The sequence below is a fragment of the Salmo salar genome, chromosome 15 (assembly GCF_965601325.2).
Source record: "Salmo salar chromosome 15, fSalSal1, whole genome shotgun sequence".
Taxonomy (NCBI): Eukaryota; Metazoa; Chordata; class Actinopteri; order Salmoniformes; family Salmonidae; genus Salmo; species Salmo salar.
Window position 1 is genome coordinate 78091201 of NC_138305.1, and position 15427 is coordinate 78106627.

The 15427-nt window shown below is 41.6% G+C and overlaps 1 protein-coding gene across 7 annotated transcripts; it reads right to left on the bottom strand.

Annotated features, from left to right (window-relative positions):
- Positions 1-342: 342 nt before the first annotated feature.
- LOC106572154 (zinc finger protein 362) lies at positions 343-12567 on the bottom strand. Of its 7 annotated transcripts, none has more exons than XM_014146056.3 (10): positions 12318-12426; positions 11456-11533; positions 10686-10749; positions 10188-10407; positions 9649-9795; positions 9095-9440; positions 8574-8798; positions 8018-8096; positions 7537-7695; positions 343-7199 (listed from the first exon to the last, which is right to left on the bottom strand). In XM_014146056.3, exons 3-10 carry the CDS (start codon positions 10746-10748, stop codon positions 7083-7085), a joined length of 1356 nt encoding a protein of 451 aa, XP_014001531.1. In that variant the 5' UTR covers position 10749; positions 11456-11533; positions 12318-12426; the 3' UTR covers positions 343-7082. The 7 variants fall into 7 exon arrangements, with proteins under 7 accessions (XP_014001531.1, XP_014001529.1, XP_014001526.1 ...); XM_014146054.3 differs by having other exon boundaries at positions 10188-10434; XM_014146051.3 differs by lacking the exon at positions 11456-11533 and having other exon boundaries at positions 12318-12567.
- Positions 12568-15427: the final 2860 nt, after the last annotated feature.

Genomic DNA, 15427 nt, shown 5'->3' on the forward strand with positions numbered 1-15427 from the left:
GTTCCTAATGAATAAACTCCAGGTCATATCTAGGAACAGAAGGTCGAACAATCATGTTGTTGATGATAAATGTTGCAATATTGAATGGCGAATACAACATTCAACCCATGTTTTACATGCTGTGGCTGCAAACTGTTGTTTGGTTTTAAATTATTCATCAAAGTTATGCAGTACAATTTTTTGTTTAACTGTCTGTTTATTAAACAAGATAGAGGTAAAGATAAAGTTTTTTTAAACATCGATATTCTTAGTTTTACTTCTCAGTCTTGTGTGCACATTAAGTTGTCTAAAAACTTTATATGAAATCACAAAGAAAGAGGTAATAAATCTACACATAATATCTTTTCATAGAGAATATGGGTTAACAGTTCATTAATATACAGATTACAGTTTGGATATTCCATGCGGAAAAATAAAAATGTTTACTAGACTGAATACTGAAGAACACAATACAGAATATGGAAATAAAATGGTTGTTCAATGATAAAATAGTTAAGGCTTATACGTAAACTGAAAACATTAATATTAATAACAAATGATCAATATTCGGATAGACTAAAATCATTACAATAAGTTCATACATAAACATACCTGTACAAAACTCTAACCCAAAACAACAGTTTATGAAAATGGTACTAGAATGAGGATCATTACAATACAGCAACATGTACATTTCCCTATCATTTTTCTCAGAAGAGACTAAATTGAAGAGGCAGGATCTGTTGGCATAAATGTTTGTTTCCAGGCCAGTGGCTTGAATTATATATATTTTTTTATTTTATTTTTTTACATACTATAAATGTATTTAACAATATTTTCAGCTCCATCTCAAATAAACATCTAGCCTTAGCACCTTTTCTTAAGCAACTTGGAAGAATACAAGCTACTAGTACCATCCAGAGCAACCAGAAGGTAAAATTACAGTAAAAATACAACAAACAATACTGTGTATACCATGATGAAAGAAACACTTGCAGTAACACTGCCAGTTCATAGGAAGTTATATATGGTATGAACCTTTGAACAAATTCAAACTGACTGTACTTTATGGTAATTAAATGTAAACCTGTTGAAAATCAAGATTAATCTATCCTGAATGTAGTGGGCTTAGGGGTTAATATTGGTTCACTTTTTGGTCCACTTTCAAAGACTACTGTCATGTTTAAACTGTTTTATTGACTGACTTTCTATTGATAAAGCAGCACGGGCCTCTATTACCAGGCTGGGCAATAGCTTTAAGTTGACTTGATAAGAATTTTAAGTCTAATGTGACACAAGTGAGAGTAACAAACTAGAAGTCAACATAAATATCAAATACTTAACCTCCAATAAATGTATGCTCGCTATATATTTCTCTATATTTGGAGTAGAAATGTTCTACTCAAGTAACATAGACCTAACAACATTACCAACGTGGCAACACTTAACTTGATGCCCCCTGTCAAGGCCTGCCTGACTCGGTCACAATCATGAGAGCCATCATCAGCTGTTGTGACTTATTATAGAACTATCGTGACAAAAGCATTACTATCTGTTATTAGCACCTTAGCTAACAGTAGCTTGTATTATGAGGGCCATCGGAAGTTATTTGACAAAAGCTGGCATGACTGTAAATGACAGTTGTAATGCTCATTGTGATATCTTTGCGTATGCCTATTGAGGGCAGTGCCAACTAATACCGTAAAGCTGGCACACTAGCTAATGTTAGCTTGCTTTCCTAATGAATCTTGACTTGGCTCAAATAGCTGCAAAGCTACCATCTGTACTACCTGGCCGCAAGGAAAACCGGTGAAATGTTCTGTTGATTTGAACAGTTCAGTTGATTGAATTAGTGTCTAGTCATATAACCCATATGATCTTGATTCGATTAACCATAAACAATGATTGAAATGATCTAGACAAAACAAACATTCATTCCTTTTTTACATTTTGGTGCAATTTAGTTTGTTTCATCATTCCTCTGAGAGAAACAACCTTACAATCGAATTGTCCACATAGTTCCAATTGCTTTCCACTTAAATGCCGCTTTTATAGTTTGACCCTGTATACTTTGCTTGAACAAAAAATATATATATAAAAAAAAAAAAAAGACTTTCGATTAGACACAGTCAATACTCTTAGCTGCCTCAAGCAATGCTTTTGCATTTCCATTGGAAAAGATGGAAACATTTGGAGCCAAAACCACAAAGCCTGAAAGTGCTTTAAAGGGACAATCCGCAGTTGAAACAATAACAAAATGTATTCCCCGCCACTGTTTTGGTAAAAAGTTGAGGGATGGGGCTGGAGAAATGTAACCACTCTCAAATTCATAGACCGGGCTATAGATGCAATGACTGACCACCCATGATATCAAACGGATAGTTTTAACCATGTTTTAAGGGTATACAGTGTTTGTTTACATTTACCTTGTTTACAAACATTGGTGTAAAACAAGCTTATATTTCGGGTTCTGATGCGGTATGAAAGTTGACCTAAACTTATGAAGCATTTATAAGTTATAATCTTCAAGAATCAATGGGGACATTGAATACATTTATACGTCCAGAAATGTATGTAGCAACTGCATATTGACCCTTTAAGATGGTCTTTGGATGTCACCAGAACACACCCATATTTTTTCAAATCTATTTATTTTCCGTATAATGGTAAATATTGTCTGGCACATTTTGGAAATTCATTTAATGGAAAATATACAGTACCAGTCAAATGTTTGGACTCAACTACTCATTACAGGGTTTTTCTTTATTTTTACTATTTTCTACATTGTAGAATAATAGTGAAGACATCAAAACTATGAAATAACATATGGAATCATGTAGTAACCAAAAAATAAATCAAAATATATTCTGCTCAAAAAAATAAAGGGAACACTAAAATAACACATCCTAGATCTGAATGAATGAAATAATCTTATTAAATACTTTTTTCTTCACATAGTTGAATGTGCTGACAACAAAATCACACAAAAATAATCAATGGAAATCCAATTTATCAACCCATGGAGGTCTGGATTTGGAGTCACACTCAAAATTAAAGTGGAAAATCACACTACAGGCTGATCCAACTTTGATGTAATGTCCTTAAAACAAGTCAAAATGAGGCTCAGTAGTGTGGGTGGCCTCCACGTGCCTGTATGACCTCCCTACAACGCCTGGGCATGCTCCTGATGAGGTGGCGGATGGTCTCCTGAGGGATCTCCTCCCAGACCTGGACTAAAGCATCCGCCAACTCCTGGACAGTCTGTGGTGCAACGTGGCGTTGGTGGATGGAGCGAGACATGATGTCCCAGATGTGCTCAATTGGATTCAGGTCAGGGGAACGGGCGGGCCGGTCCATAGCATCAATGCCTTCCTCTTGCAGGAACTGCTGACACACTCCAGCCACATGAGGTCTAGCATTGTCTTGCATTAGGAGGAACCCAGGGCCAACCGCACCAGCATATGGTCTCACAAGGGGTCTGAGGATCTCATCTCGGTACCTAATGGCAGTCAGGCTACCTCTGGCGAGCACATGGAGGGCTGTGCGGCCCCCCAAAGAAATGCCACCCCACACCATGACTGACCCACCGCCAAACCGGTCATGCTGGAGGATGTTGCAGGCAGCAGAACGTTCTCCACGGCGTCTCCAGACTCTGTCACGTCTGTCACGTGCTCAGTGTGAACCTGCTTCCATCTGTGAAGAGCACAGGGCGCCAGTGGCGAATTTGCCAATCTGGTCTTCTCTGGCAAATGCCAAACGTCCTGCACGGTGTTGGGCTGTAAGCACAACCCCCACCTGTGGACGTCGGGCCCTCATACCACCCTCATGGAGTCTGTTTCTGACCGTTTGAGCAGACACATGCACATTTGTGGCCTGCTGGAGGTCATTTTGCAGGGCTCTGGCAGTGCTACTCCTGCTCCTCCTTGCACAAAGGCGGAGGTAGCGGTCCTGCTGCTGGGTTGTTGCCCTCCTACGGCCTCCTCCATGTCTCCTGATGTACTGGCTTGTCTCCTGGTAGCGCCTCCATGCTCTGGACACTACACTGACAGACACAGCAAACCTTCTTGCCACAGCTCGCATTGATGTGCCATCCTGGATGAGCTGCACTACCTGAGCCACTTGTGTGGGTTGTAGACTCCGTCTCATGCTACCACTAGAGTGAAAGCACCGTCAGCATTCAAAAGTGACCAAAACATCAGCCAGGAAGCATAGGAACTGAGAAGTGGTCTGTGGTCCCCACCTGCAGAACCACTCCTTTATTGGGGGTGTCTTGCTAATTGCCTATAATTTCCACCTGTTGTCTATTCCATTTGCACAACAGCATGTGAAATGTATTGTCAATCAGTGTTGCTTCCTAAGTGGACAGTTTGATTTCACAGAAGTGTGATTGACTTGGAGTTACATTGTGTTGTTTAAGTGTTCCCTTTATTTTTTTGAGCAGTGTATTTTATATTTGAGATTCTTCAAAGTAGCCACCCTTTGCCTTAATGACAGCTTTGTACACTCTTGACATTCTCTCAACAAGCTTCATGAGGTAGTCACCTGGAATACATTTCAATTAACAGGGGTGTCTTGTTTAAAGTTAATTTGGGGAATTTCTTTCATTGTTAATGCGTATGAGCTGAGCTTGTGTTGTGACAAGGTAGGGGTGGTGTACAGATGATAGCCCTATTTGGTAAAAGACCAAGTCCATATTATGGCAAGAACAGCTCAAATAAGCAAAGAGAAACGAAACTCCGTCATTACTTTAAGACATGAAGGTCAGTCATTACGGAACATTTCAAGAACTTTGAAACTGGCTATCATGAGGACCGCCACAGGAAAGGAAGACCTAGAGTTACCTCTGCTGCAGAGAATAAGTTCATTAGAGTAGCAGCACCTCAGATTGCAGCCCAAATAAATGCTTCACAGAGTTCAAGTAACAGACACATCTCAACATCAACTGTTCAGAGACGACTGCATGAATTGGGCCTTCATGGTCGAATTGCTGCAAAGAAACCCCTACGAAAGGACACCAATAAGAAGAAGAGACTTACTTGGACCAAGAAACACGAGCAATGGACATTAGACCGGTGGAAATCTGTCCTTTGGTCTGATGAGTCCAAATTTGAGAATTTTGGTTTCAACCGACGTGTCTTTGTGAAACGCAGAGTAGGTGAACGGATGATCTCCGCATGTGTGGTTCCCACCATGAAGCATGGAGGAGGTGTTGTGATGGTGCTTTGCTGGTGACACAGTCTGTGATTTATTTAGAATACAAGACACACTTGACACACCTCCAGGCTGTGTAAGGGCTATTTGACCAAGAAGGAGAGTGATGGAGTGCTGTATCAGATGACCTAGCCTCCACAATCACCCGACCTCAACCCAACTGAGATGGTTTGGGATGAGTTGGACCGCAGGGTGAAGGAAAAGCAGCCAACAAGTGCTCAGCATATGTGGGAACTCCTTCAAGACTGTTGGAAAAGCATTCCTCATGAAGCTGGTTGAGAGAGTGCCAGGAGTGTGCAAAGCTGTCATCAAGGCAAAGGGTGGCTACTTAGAAGAATCTAAAATCGAAAATAAATGTTGATTTGTTTAACACTTTTTTCGTTACTACATGATTCCATATGTGTCATTTCATAGTTTTGATGTCTTCACTATTATTCTACAATGTAGAAAATAGTAAAAATAAAGACAAAAAATGCTGAGTAGGTGTGTCCAAACTTTTGACTTGTACTGTATATATATATATATATATATATATATATATATATATATATATATATAAATCACTGTTTGCAAAACGCCTTTGTAAGTGCTCAGTTTTATTTGACGCGAGACATTATCCGACATTTGTTTCCATTGACATAAACCTTTGCAAAGAATGTGTTCGTTTTCATTTAACCGACCCAATCTGTGTCAAAATAGAACGAGGGGTTTGGAAATGAATGTCAGGTGTCGAGATGCATACAGTGTTTTCGGAAAGTATTCAGACCCCTGGACTTTTTCCACATTTTGTTACGATATAGCCTTATTCAAAAATCGACACAAAATTCCCCATAAAGACAAAGCAAAAACTGTTTTTTAGACATTTTTGCAAAAAAAACTGAAATATCACATTTACATAAGTATTCAGACCCTTTACTCAGTACTGTGTTGAAGCACCTTTGGCAGCGATTACAGCATCAAGTCTTCTTGGGTATGATGCTACAAGCTTGGCACACCTGTACTTGGGGAGTTTCTCCCATTCTTTACAGATCCTCTCAAGCTCTGTCAAGTTGGATGAGGAGCGTTTCTGCACAGCTATTATCAGGTCAGATGAGTCCAGGTTTTGGATGGGCCACTCAAGGACATTGAGACTTGTCCCGAAGCCTCTCCTGCGTTGTCTTGGCTGTGTGCTTAGGGTCTTTCTCCTGTTGGAAGGTGAACCTTCGCCCCAGTCTGAGGTCCTGAGCGCTCTGGTGCAGGTTTTCACCTGGGATCTCTCTATACTTTGCTCTGTTCATCTTTGCCTAGATCCTGACTAATCTCCCAGTCCCTGCCGCTGAAAAACATCCCCACAGCATGATGCTGCCACCACCATGCTTCACCGTATGGATGGTGCAAGGTTTACTCCAGATGTGACGCTTGGCATTTAGGCCAAAGAGTTCAATCTTGGTTTCATCAGATCAGAGAATCTTGTTTCTCATTGTCTGAGAATCTTTAGGTGCCTTTTGGCAAACTCCAAGCAGGCTGTCATGTGCCTTTTACTGAGGAGTGGCTTCCTTCTGGCCACTCTACCATAAATTACTTTGAGTCTCATAGTAAAGGGTTTGAATGTAAATAAGGTATTTCTTTTTTTTCCCCAATTTTTTTTTTGTTGCTACAAATTCAAAAAACCTGTATTCAATTTGTCATTATGCGGTATTGTGTGTAGATTGCTGAGGATTTTTATTAAAAATCAATTTTAGAATAAGGCTGTAACGTAACAAAATGTGGAAAAAGTCAAGGGGTCTGAATACTTTCCAAAGGCACCGTATATAGGCCTTGTGTCAATGGCCTTATATGCAGGGTCCCTAAACTACAGCCTTACATAGACAATTAATACAACAACATACAGTAATGCTGTGTGGGTGGAGAGCTCAGATGAGGGAGATGCGTATTGGGATACTGGGGGACTCTGTCCTCTGGGGAGACTGGTGGCTCACTAGGTGCTCAACCACTGTATGTTTGGACATGTGCTTCATAAGGTAGGTTTCCTGCAAAGACACAAAATGGACGACTCAAAACCTGTTGGTTTCTCCACACAAATACCTAAACACAGGAATAGGTTGGCAACCCTGGTCCCAAAATTCAGTAATCACCTGCAGGTTTTTATAAAAGTCAGTAAGCAACTGATTCTGTAAATCACAATCTTTGACCCCTCTTTCTTTCTTCATGTGGTGAGCTTAATTCATGCTTAGTTATGTTGTGGTTTTATGTGCGGCTTCTGCAAATGTTTACAGACGCTATAACTGACCAGGACTATAGCAATGCCTTGGATTTGCTTACACTACTACTAACACCTAATACCGAACAGAGGGATAGGATACTCACTGAGGTGTATGCCCGGCCACACATACTGCAGCAGTAGGCCTTAGCGTTTTTGATGGCGTGCGTAGACAGGTGGATCTGTAACGATGCTGAATCTGAGTAGGCACGGTAGCAGTTGGGACATTTGTACGGCTTGTCCTTGTTGTGCTGCCTCTGGTGAGACTACATAGAGAGAGAGAGAAGGGGGAGGGGGTGGGCAGAGCGAGAGAGAAATAGAAGAGATAAGCACAACTCAGTCACTCATTAGAGGATAACTATCATTCAGAGCATCCCAGGAAAGTAATTATTGTATGGGTGAGTAAACCATATTTTTCTCTCATGGAATCTTATACCTTCACTTCTGCAGTATGTCATTTAGGGCTACATTCAGTTAGAATTTTACTATGTAGCACCTTTAATATTATCAATAGGCTCGGGGCCATTCAGCACTGAGAGATGGACTGTAGAGCATACGTAAGTAATCCTGCTGTGGTGTAATACTGACCTGGAGGTTAGAGAGCTGGGTAAAGGCCTTTTCACATCCAGGGGCCGCGCATTTATAGGGTCTGTCACCAGTGTGGATTCTAAGACGCATGCAGAGAAAAATAGATGCATGTTGGAGAGAGAATGGACTGAAATACTATGTTTTATTTAGTAATTATGACAGGAAATATAATGTAATGACAATGTAAAAGAATATGGTGTAAAAAAAATAAATAAAGAGTTACAAAACAAAGGATACATAATCATACATTTCTCAGTGCTGCCCAATGTCAGGGTCACTGATGCAAATCAAATCAAATGTTATTTGTCACATGTGCCGAATACAACAGGTACCAATACAACCTTACGGTGAAATGCTTACTTACAAGCCCTTATCCAACAAAGCAGTTCAAGGCTACTGTACATTCCAGCAATACATGGAGTGTTCCTGTTTAAAATATGTTTTTAATGTTGTCATTGCCATTGTGAAGCCACAAACACATTTTAATACGGTGTGGATTTTGGTAATTACTTTTTTTCCTATTCCTTCTTATTCCATGAAGGTGAACTCAAATTACCTGGTGTGCTGCTGCAGGTGCGAGAGCTGACGGAAGGAGTTCTCACAGTAGGAGCAGTGGTAAGGCTTGATGCCCAGGTGAATGCGGAGGTGTTGTGCCAGGTAGGACGCGTTGGCAAAGGACTTGGAGCAGTGGGGACACTTGTGGGGTTTGGCCTCCGTGTGGGACTTGGAGTGGATCTGCATCTCCGACTTGGACAAGAAGGTAAGCGGACACACTTTGCATCTGGGTGGAGGGATACATACAAATGGGACTGGGTCATATCATATGTCATGGATGAAGGTTGTGTTATGAATGATACTGCAACACTCAAAAAGGTGTCATGACAGATTTTTGAGGGTGTTATGAATGTGTTATGTATAACACGGTGTTATCAATAACACCGTTACCGATATGTGCATGTGACTAAAACTTCTCTAGGTCTACAACCACTGAAATGGGTGCTTATTGAAGAAATAAGAATTATTATGTACACTTGAAACTAAGCTAAATTGAAGCAGTTTTACAAACATTGCCCATACCTGTAGGTTTTGCCCTCTTTGGCAGGGAAGGTGATGCAGCCCTGGTCTGCGCCAGAGGCCATGATAGGGTAGGGCACCACCAGAAGAGGCCCTCCGCTCTCCGCTTTGATCTTCTTCCGCCCGCGGGGTGTCTTGGGTGGAGGGCCGAGGAGTCCGGCCAGGCCCCCGCTCTTCATCTGCTCCATGCCAGGCCCACTGGCCAGCCCGGAGATGATGTTGACCGATGGGGCCCCTCCCAGTCGGTTCTGGCTGCTAGAGGTGGGTGTGGTGGGCGTGAGGGCCTCGGAAGTGCTGTGGCCGTCCGGCCGGGACGACGGGGCCAGACCTGTGTATGGGCACATGAAGACTTACAAATGATAAGCCATGCAAAAGGTTAGCGATTTAGCTTGCTGAGAGAATGAGCTTTGACACAAACTAATTAGGGAAGGTGTCAGAACTTAAGAGGCACACTGAAATGTATTCGGCTCTTGTCTAACCCTCGTGAACTACACAGCTTTTTAATGTTTTCATTGACGATTGTATGTTTCCAATGAGAAAGGTGGTGTGGTTATTACCTGACCGATGGTTAACTCTAGAGGGCTGCTCGACGATCTGTCGCATGTGCCACTCATCCCACAGTCCTTTGGCCTTCACTGCTGACTTGTCATCCATATTCACGTCTGCATCATCGACATTGAAGGTAATAAAATTAACTGATCTAACTGAGGGACAAATGAGAAAATCACTTTATAAATAGCACCAATTTATACTCAACATGCATCCTGAGATCTTACAACGCTCCATAATACAACGGGGATGATTAAAAATGTCTACATCTATGGCTGCATTTAAGCTACATTTTTTACTTACTTTCAATCCTCTGCACCGATATGAAAGAACTACACTGGTAGGCATCCACCATATGACTTTAATCTGTGCTTTCCTAATCAATGCAGATGACGGAGAGGAGATGCGAAGGGGAATGCACTTCGGACTATTGAGATTGAGACCATTGAACAGAATATAGGTCTTTAAGCATGACCAGAGCCAGGTGGTGTCGCCAGTGTGCACTCCAGTGTGGTGAGCAGACAGCAAACACTGTTACAGTACCTACCTGGCACAGAGCTGGAGGCTGGGCGGGCGTGCAGGGCGATGTCAGGCTGCTGGACCGAGCCCTGAGGGTGGTGCTGCCCCTGCTGGTGCTTGGGCATGCCGTGCTGCTGCTGCCCCCCGTCCGAGGGGGAGGAAGCCACCAGCAGGGTTTGCTGGGAGGGGGCTGAGTTGGGTGGCAGGTGTAGGGGTCGGATCTTCTCAGCCATCAGCTGCTCCTTGATCTTGTTGATGAGCACCAGGTTATCCAGCTGAAAGGGTTAACCGGTCATGTTCAACAGAAAAGAGCTCCACTGTATCAACCATCAAGCTAAAGATGATCCCATTATAGTCATACTTTTGTTACCGTTTAATACCTTAGTTGTTAACCTCTTCTGATGGGCATTTACCTATACGGACCATGCCTAGATTGAAATACTTTTAACTGAGAAAATAACGAGCTGTGTATGCATAACTATGTCAGCCTAGATGGAAGGACAGAAAAAAATTCAGATGTCCTTACCTGGCCAGGCATGGAGGGAGGCGGAGGCCAGAAGTAGGGGTTGTTGAACCGAGGCTCAGCCATCCTGCAATAGAAACGCACGTTTTATTGCGGTATTTTATCATTTTCCAAACACAATTATCTACAAAGCATTATTCCATGTATTGGGAGGTTATTAAAACGTATTAAATTTAAACTAAGAATAAAATGGACAGGTATACTGATGTTTCATGTCAAGAGTCAAGATATCTGTCCATCTATTCTTGGATTCCTGTGACTGTTTTGTTTTTGAGCATCCCTCCTATTTTCCTTTGTACAGAGCAGTAGTAGTAGAGTGGGGAAAAGTACAATAGCCTTAATGGGAGGTAGACTCAGGTCTCTACCTCTCAAGACAAAGAAACCTGTTTTGTACCATATGGCTTATGAAATTAGATTGTGACTGTGTGAAGTGGGCTGTTATCATGAGTTTATTACCTAATAAGTTAAGTTATTATATTCTTTCTACTATATTACATGAATACTTAGGAAAAATATATGATATGCCAATTAGAAAAAATATATGATATGCCAATAGAGTAACTTTGTCTGATTTGGGTAATTAACCGAACAAATAGCACAATTCACACATAGTCACAATAATAAATGTTCATAATTATTGTATAAAAACGTAGTATGTTCAGTTCAAACTGCAGTGAATCACAGGCCTCAAAAGACATTACAAGAATGCAATCAAACATCCAAACTTGCACTGAATACGGTCACACCTGTCAAGTCGTTTTCGATAGGCCTACCTTCAATATTCTTTATCCCACTCCCAAAGGTTTATGCCAGAGGTTTTATGCCTAGACAGTTTAGCACACATTGTTGGTCTACGGAAATCAGAATAGGCTCAATGTCAACGTTTTATCCTTTACAAAATATATTTCCTGTAAAATATTTGTTACGTCCCCTTCCAGTTATAATTAATTTAGGCAGCATTTCACTTAGAAAATGTTTCCTTTGGTAGTCTAGACTTTTGATAGCACGTGTGCCCCTCGACAGCTCTGAAATTCAGTCACATTTGGCGATGCGACAATCCGATACGATGCCACACAGAAACATTCTCAGACACATTTATTAAAACATTTTCAGACAAAAGAGAAACAAAAATGGCAGCCTGACTTATTTTTATAAGGCGGGACGCCATATTCTGCAGACCCCATAATTAGGAGCGTCTCATTTTCTCCTAAAAGGAGGCCGCTTAACACAGATGTGTGTTTATGTCAAAAACATGAATCAATGTTTACGACGAATTGCAGGTTTGAATAGCCCGGCCTCCCCACCTCTTAAAAAACGGACACTTCCTAAACAGACCATGCCCTGCAAATAGCACGGAAATAGGTAAGATGCTCGAGCTTTGCGCTTAAATGTTTTTATAAAACATCATCAATGCGTAAAGGTCATAATGCAACAACCGAACGCTGACAGAAAGATATTTCAAAAGACGTAATGCCAATCTTTTCCAAAATGCGTTCACTTTGGTATTTTTTACATTCCAACTTTTTAACGAATCGAGGGGCATACATGATATTATCTGCATAATGCATACATTTGGGGTTTATCAACTTCCAGAAATGCACATTTACATACAAATTCCATGAATTGCACACAGACCTGATGTCCCGATTGCAGATTTTGTCTTGCTTTATTATTAAAGATTGGTATTCTTTCTGCCTGCCTCCAATTGGTTCAGCGCTTCCGGGTCGCTTTGTTCGCTTCTGGGTGCTGCTACACACTGTACGTAGCTGCTGTTGCCAAGCTGTCCGAAGGCTGGACATTTTAAAAAGTAGGCTAATCTGAATCCAACTGCAGTGGTTTTTATTTTAACTTGGCTATAATGCAAAACAAAGACGCACAAAGCATTGATCTAATGTCCATCAGGTGTCAATGGCAAACATTACTCAAAAAGAGCGTTGATCGATACATGACTTCTTGATCTTATCACACGCCCAAAACTTGTTACATTGGCACTTGATTTTTTTCCACTAGTAGTGGTAGCAAAGTGACAATTGTTTATTATGGAATTGTTTCATAATTAATGTTAGAGAGCATACAGTCCAAGGGCAGTGGATATAGCATTCCTGGGGATACTACAATAATGATTTAGTCTAGTATTTCACCACAATACACAATGTTGCTGTTTGCTACACTGGTGTCAGAAGTGGGATGGCATAGCAAACGGTGACAGGGCAATCCCCCTGCCGGTCTCGAACCTATGTCTCCTAACCAAGGTTTATAGTAAATGAAAACTGAAACAAATACTTGTCAGGAAAAAACAAATTAGTCAATTTAAATAAAATAATTAACAAACCGGTTTGAAAAACAAAAAATATTCTGCAACTATTATCTTTGACAGAAACTAACAAAAAAAGAAAACTATGTATTACGTTTATTTTTTCTTTAAGCTGCAATATGTAGCTTTTTGGGCGACCCGCAATGTTGCTGTTCGCTACACTGGTGTCAGAAGTGTGATGGCATAGTATAATGCTTGTTTTGTCGCATATACTGAAATTAAGCGCACTATTATAATTTGAGCAACCAGGAAATGGTGGACCGATTTCTGCATAATGCATCTTTACCTTTTTTTACCCCTTTTTCTCCCCAATTTAGTGGTATCCAATTGGTAGTTACAGTCTTGTCTCATCGCTGCAACTCCCGTATGGACTCGGGAGAGGCGAAGGTCGAGAGCCGTGTGTCCTCCGAAACACAACCCAACCAAGCCACACTGCTTCTTGACACAATGCCCACTAAACCCGGAAGCCAACTGCACCAATAAGTCAGAGGAAACACTGTACACCTGGTGACCGTGTCAGCGTGCACTGCGCCCGGCCCGCCACAGGAGTCACTAGTGCACGATGGGACAAGGACATCCCTGCCGGCCAAACCCTCCCCTAACCCAGATGACGCTGGGCCAATTGTGCGCTGCCCCATGGGTCTACCAGTCGCGGGCCGGCTGCGACAGAGCCTGGACTCGAACCCAGAATCTCCAGTGGCACAGCTAGCACTGCGATGCAGTGCCTTAGACCACAATGCCACTCGGGAGGCCTTTGCATCTTTAACTTTAACCAAAAATCTAATGGGGTTTTCAAGCTTTTGGGAGGTTTTCAAGCTAATGAATCTGGAAGGTAAATGCATCCAGGAGATGGCAACTTTTCAAATAGGCCTAGCTTGTGTATCACTAGCTATCACAAGCTAACAGGGAATTTAAAAATATTTAACTATGCAAGTCAGTTAAGAACAAATTCTTATTTACAATGACGGTCTACCCCGGCAAAACCCTAACCCGGACGACGCTGGGCCAATTGTGCGCCGCCCTATGGGACTCCCAATCACGGCCGGTTGTGATACAGCCTGGAATCGAACCAGTCTGTAGTGACGCCTCTAGCACTGCGATACAATGATGCAGTGCCTTAGACCACTGCGCCACTCAGGAGCCAACTTGATTATTTTTGTTCTACTAAAGTTTAAAAGTATTGGATTGGTGTAAACATATTTTTTAGCATCAGTCTCTGCGCTATTCTTTTTAAATCCAAGTCACATTGAGATTGACTTTAGAATTTACAGAGCTGCTGCGGATCTGACTTTTACTGGACCTCTCTTCCCGAAAGCTAAAGGTCAAAGAGAGCTTGCGCATGTGCGGGATACTCTATATAGAATTGTTTACGTACAGTTGATGTCGGAAGTTTACATACACTTAGGTTGGAGTCATTAAAACTCGTTTTAACAAACAATAGTTTTGGCAAGTCGGTTAGGACATATACTTTGTGCATGACACAAGTAATTTTTCCAACACTTGTTTACAGACAGATTATTTCACTTATAATTCACTGTATCACAATTCCAGTGGGTCAGAAGTTTACATACACTAAGTTGACTGTGCCTTTAAACAGCTTGGAATATTCCAGAAAATTATGTCATGGCTTTAGAAGCTTCTGATAGGCTAATTCACATAATTTGAGTCAATTGGAGGTGTACCCGTGGATGTATTTCAAGGCCAACCTTCAAACTCAGTGGCTCTTTGCTTGACATCATGGGAAAATCTAAAGAAATCAGCCAAGACCTCAGAAAAAAAATTGGAGACCTCCACAAGTCTGGTTCATCCTTGGGAGCAATTTCCAAACGCCTGAAGGTACCACGTTCATCTGTACAAACAATAGTATGCAAGTATAAACACCATGGGACCACGCAACCGCCATACCGCTCAGGAAGGAGACACGTTCTGTTTCCTAGAGATGAATGTACTTTGGTGCGAAAAGTGCAAATCAATCCCAGAACAACAACAAAGGACCTTGTGAAGATGCTGGAGGAAACAGGTAGAAAAGTATCTTTATCCACAGTAAAACAAGTCCTATATCGACATAACCTGAAAGGAAGAAGCTCAGCAAGGAAGAAGCCACTGCTCCAAAACTGCCATAGAAAGGCAGACTACGGTTTGCAACTGCACATGGGGACAAAGATCGTACTTTTTGGAGAAATGTTCTCTGGTCTGATGAAACAAAAATAGAACTGTTTGGCCATAATGACCATCATTGTGTTTGGAGGAAAAAGGGGGAGGCTTGCAAGCCAAAGAACACCATCCCAACCGTGAAGCACTGGGGTGGCAGCATCAGGTTGTGGTGGTGCTTTGCTGCAGGAGGGACTCGTGCACTTCACAAAATAGATGGCATCATGAGGCGGGAAAATTATGTAGATATATTGAAGCAACATCTCAAGAAATCAGTCGG

Bases quoted from the DNA above. Each gene is read 5' to 3' on its own strand.
- LOC106572154 (XM_014146049.3), bottom strand. From the start codon at position 12,481: ATGTCCAGCCTTCGGACAGCTTGGCAACAGCAGCTACGTACAGTGTGT. The intron at 9,441-9,648 runs GTAATAACCACA...ATCATTTGTAAG, and splicing joins TAGAGTTAACCATCGGTCAG to TCTTCATGTGCCCATACACA. The intron at 7,696-8,017 runs GTCAGTATTACA...CTCTCTATGTAG, and splicing joins CCCAGCTCTCTAACCTCCAG to TCTCACCAGAGGCAGCACAA.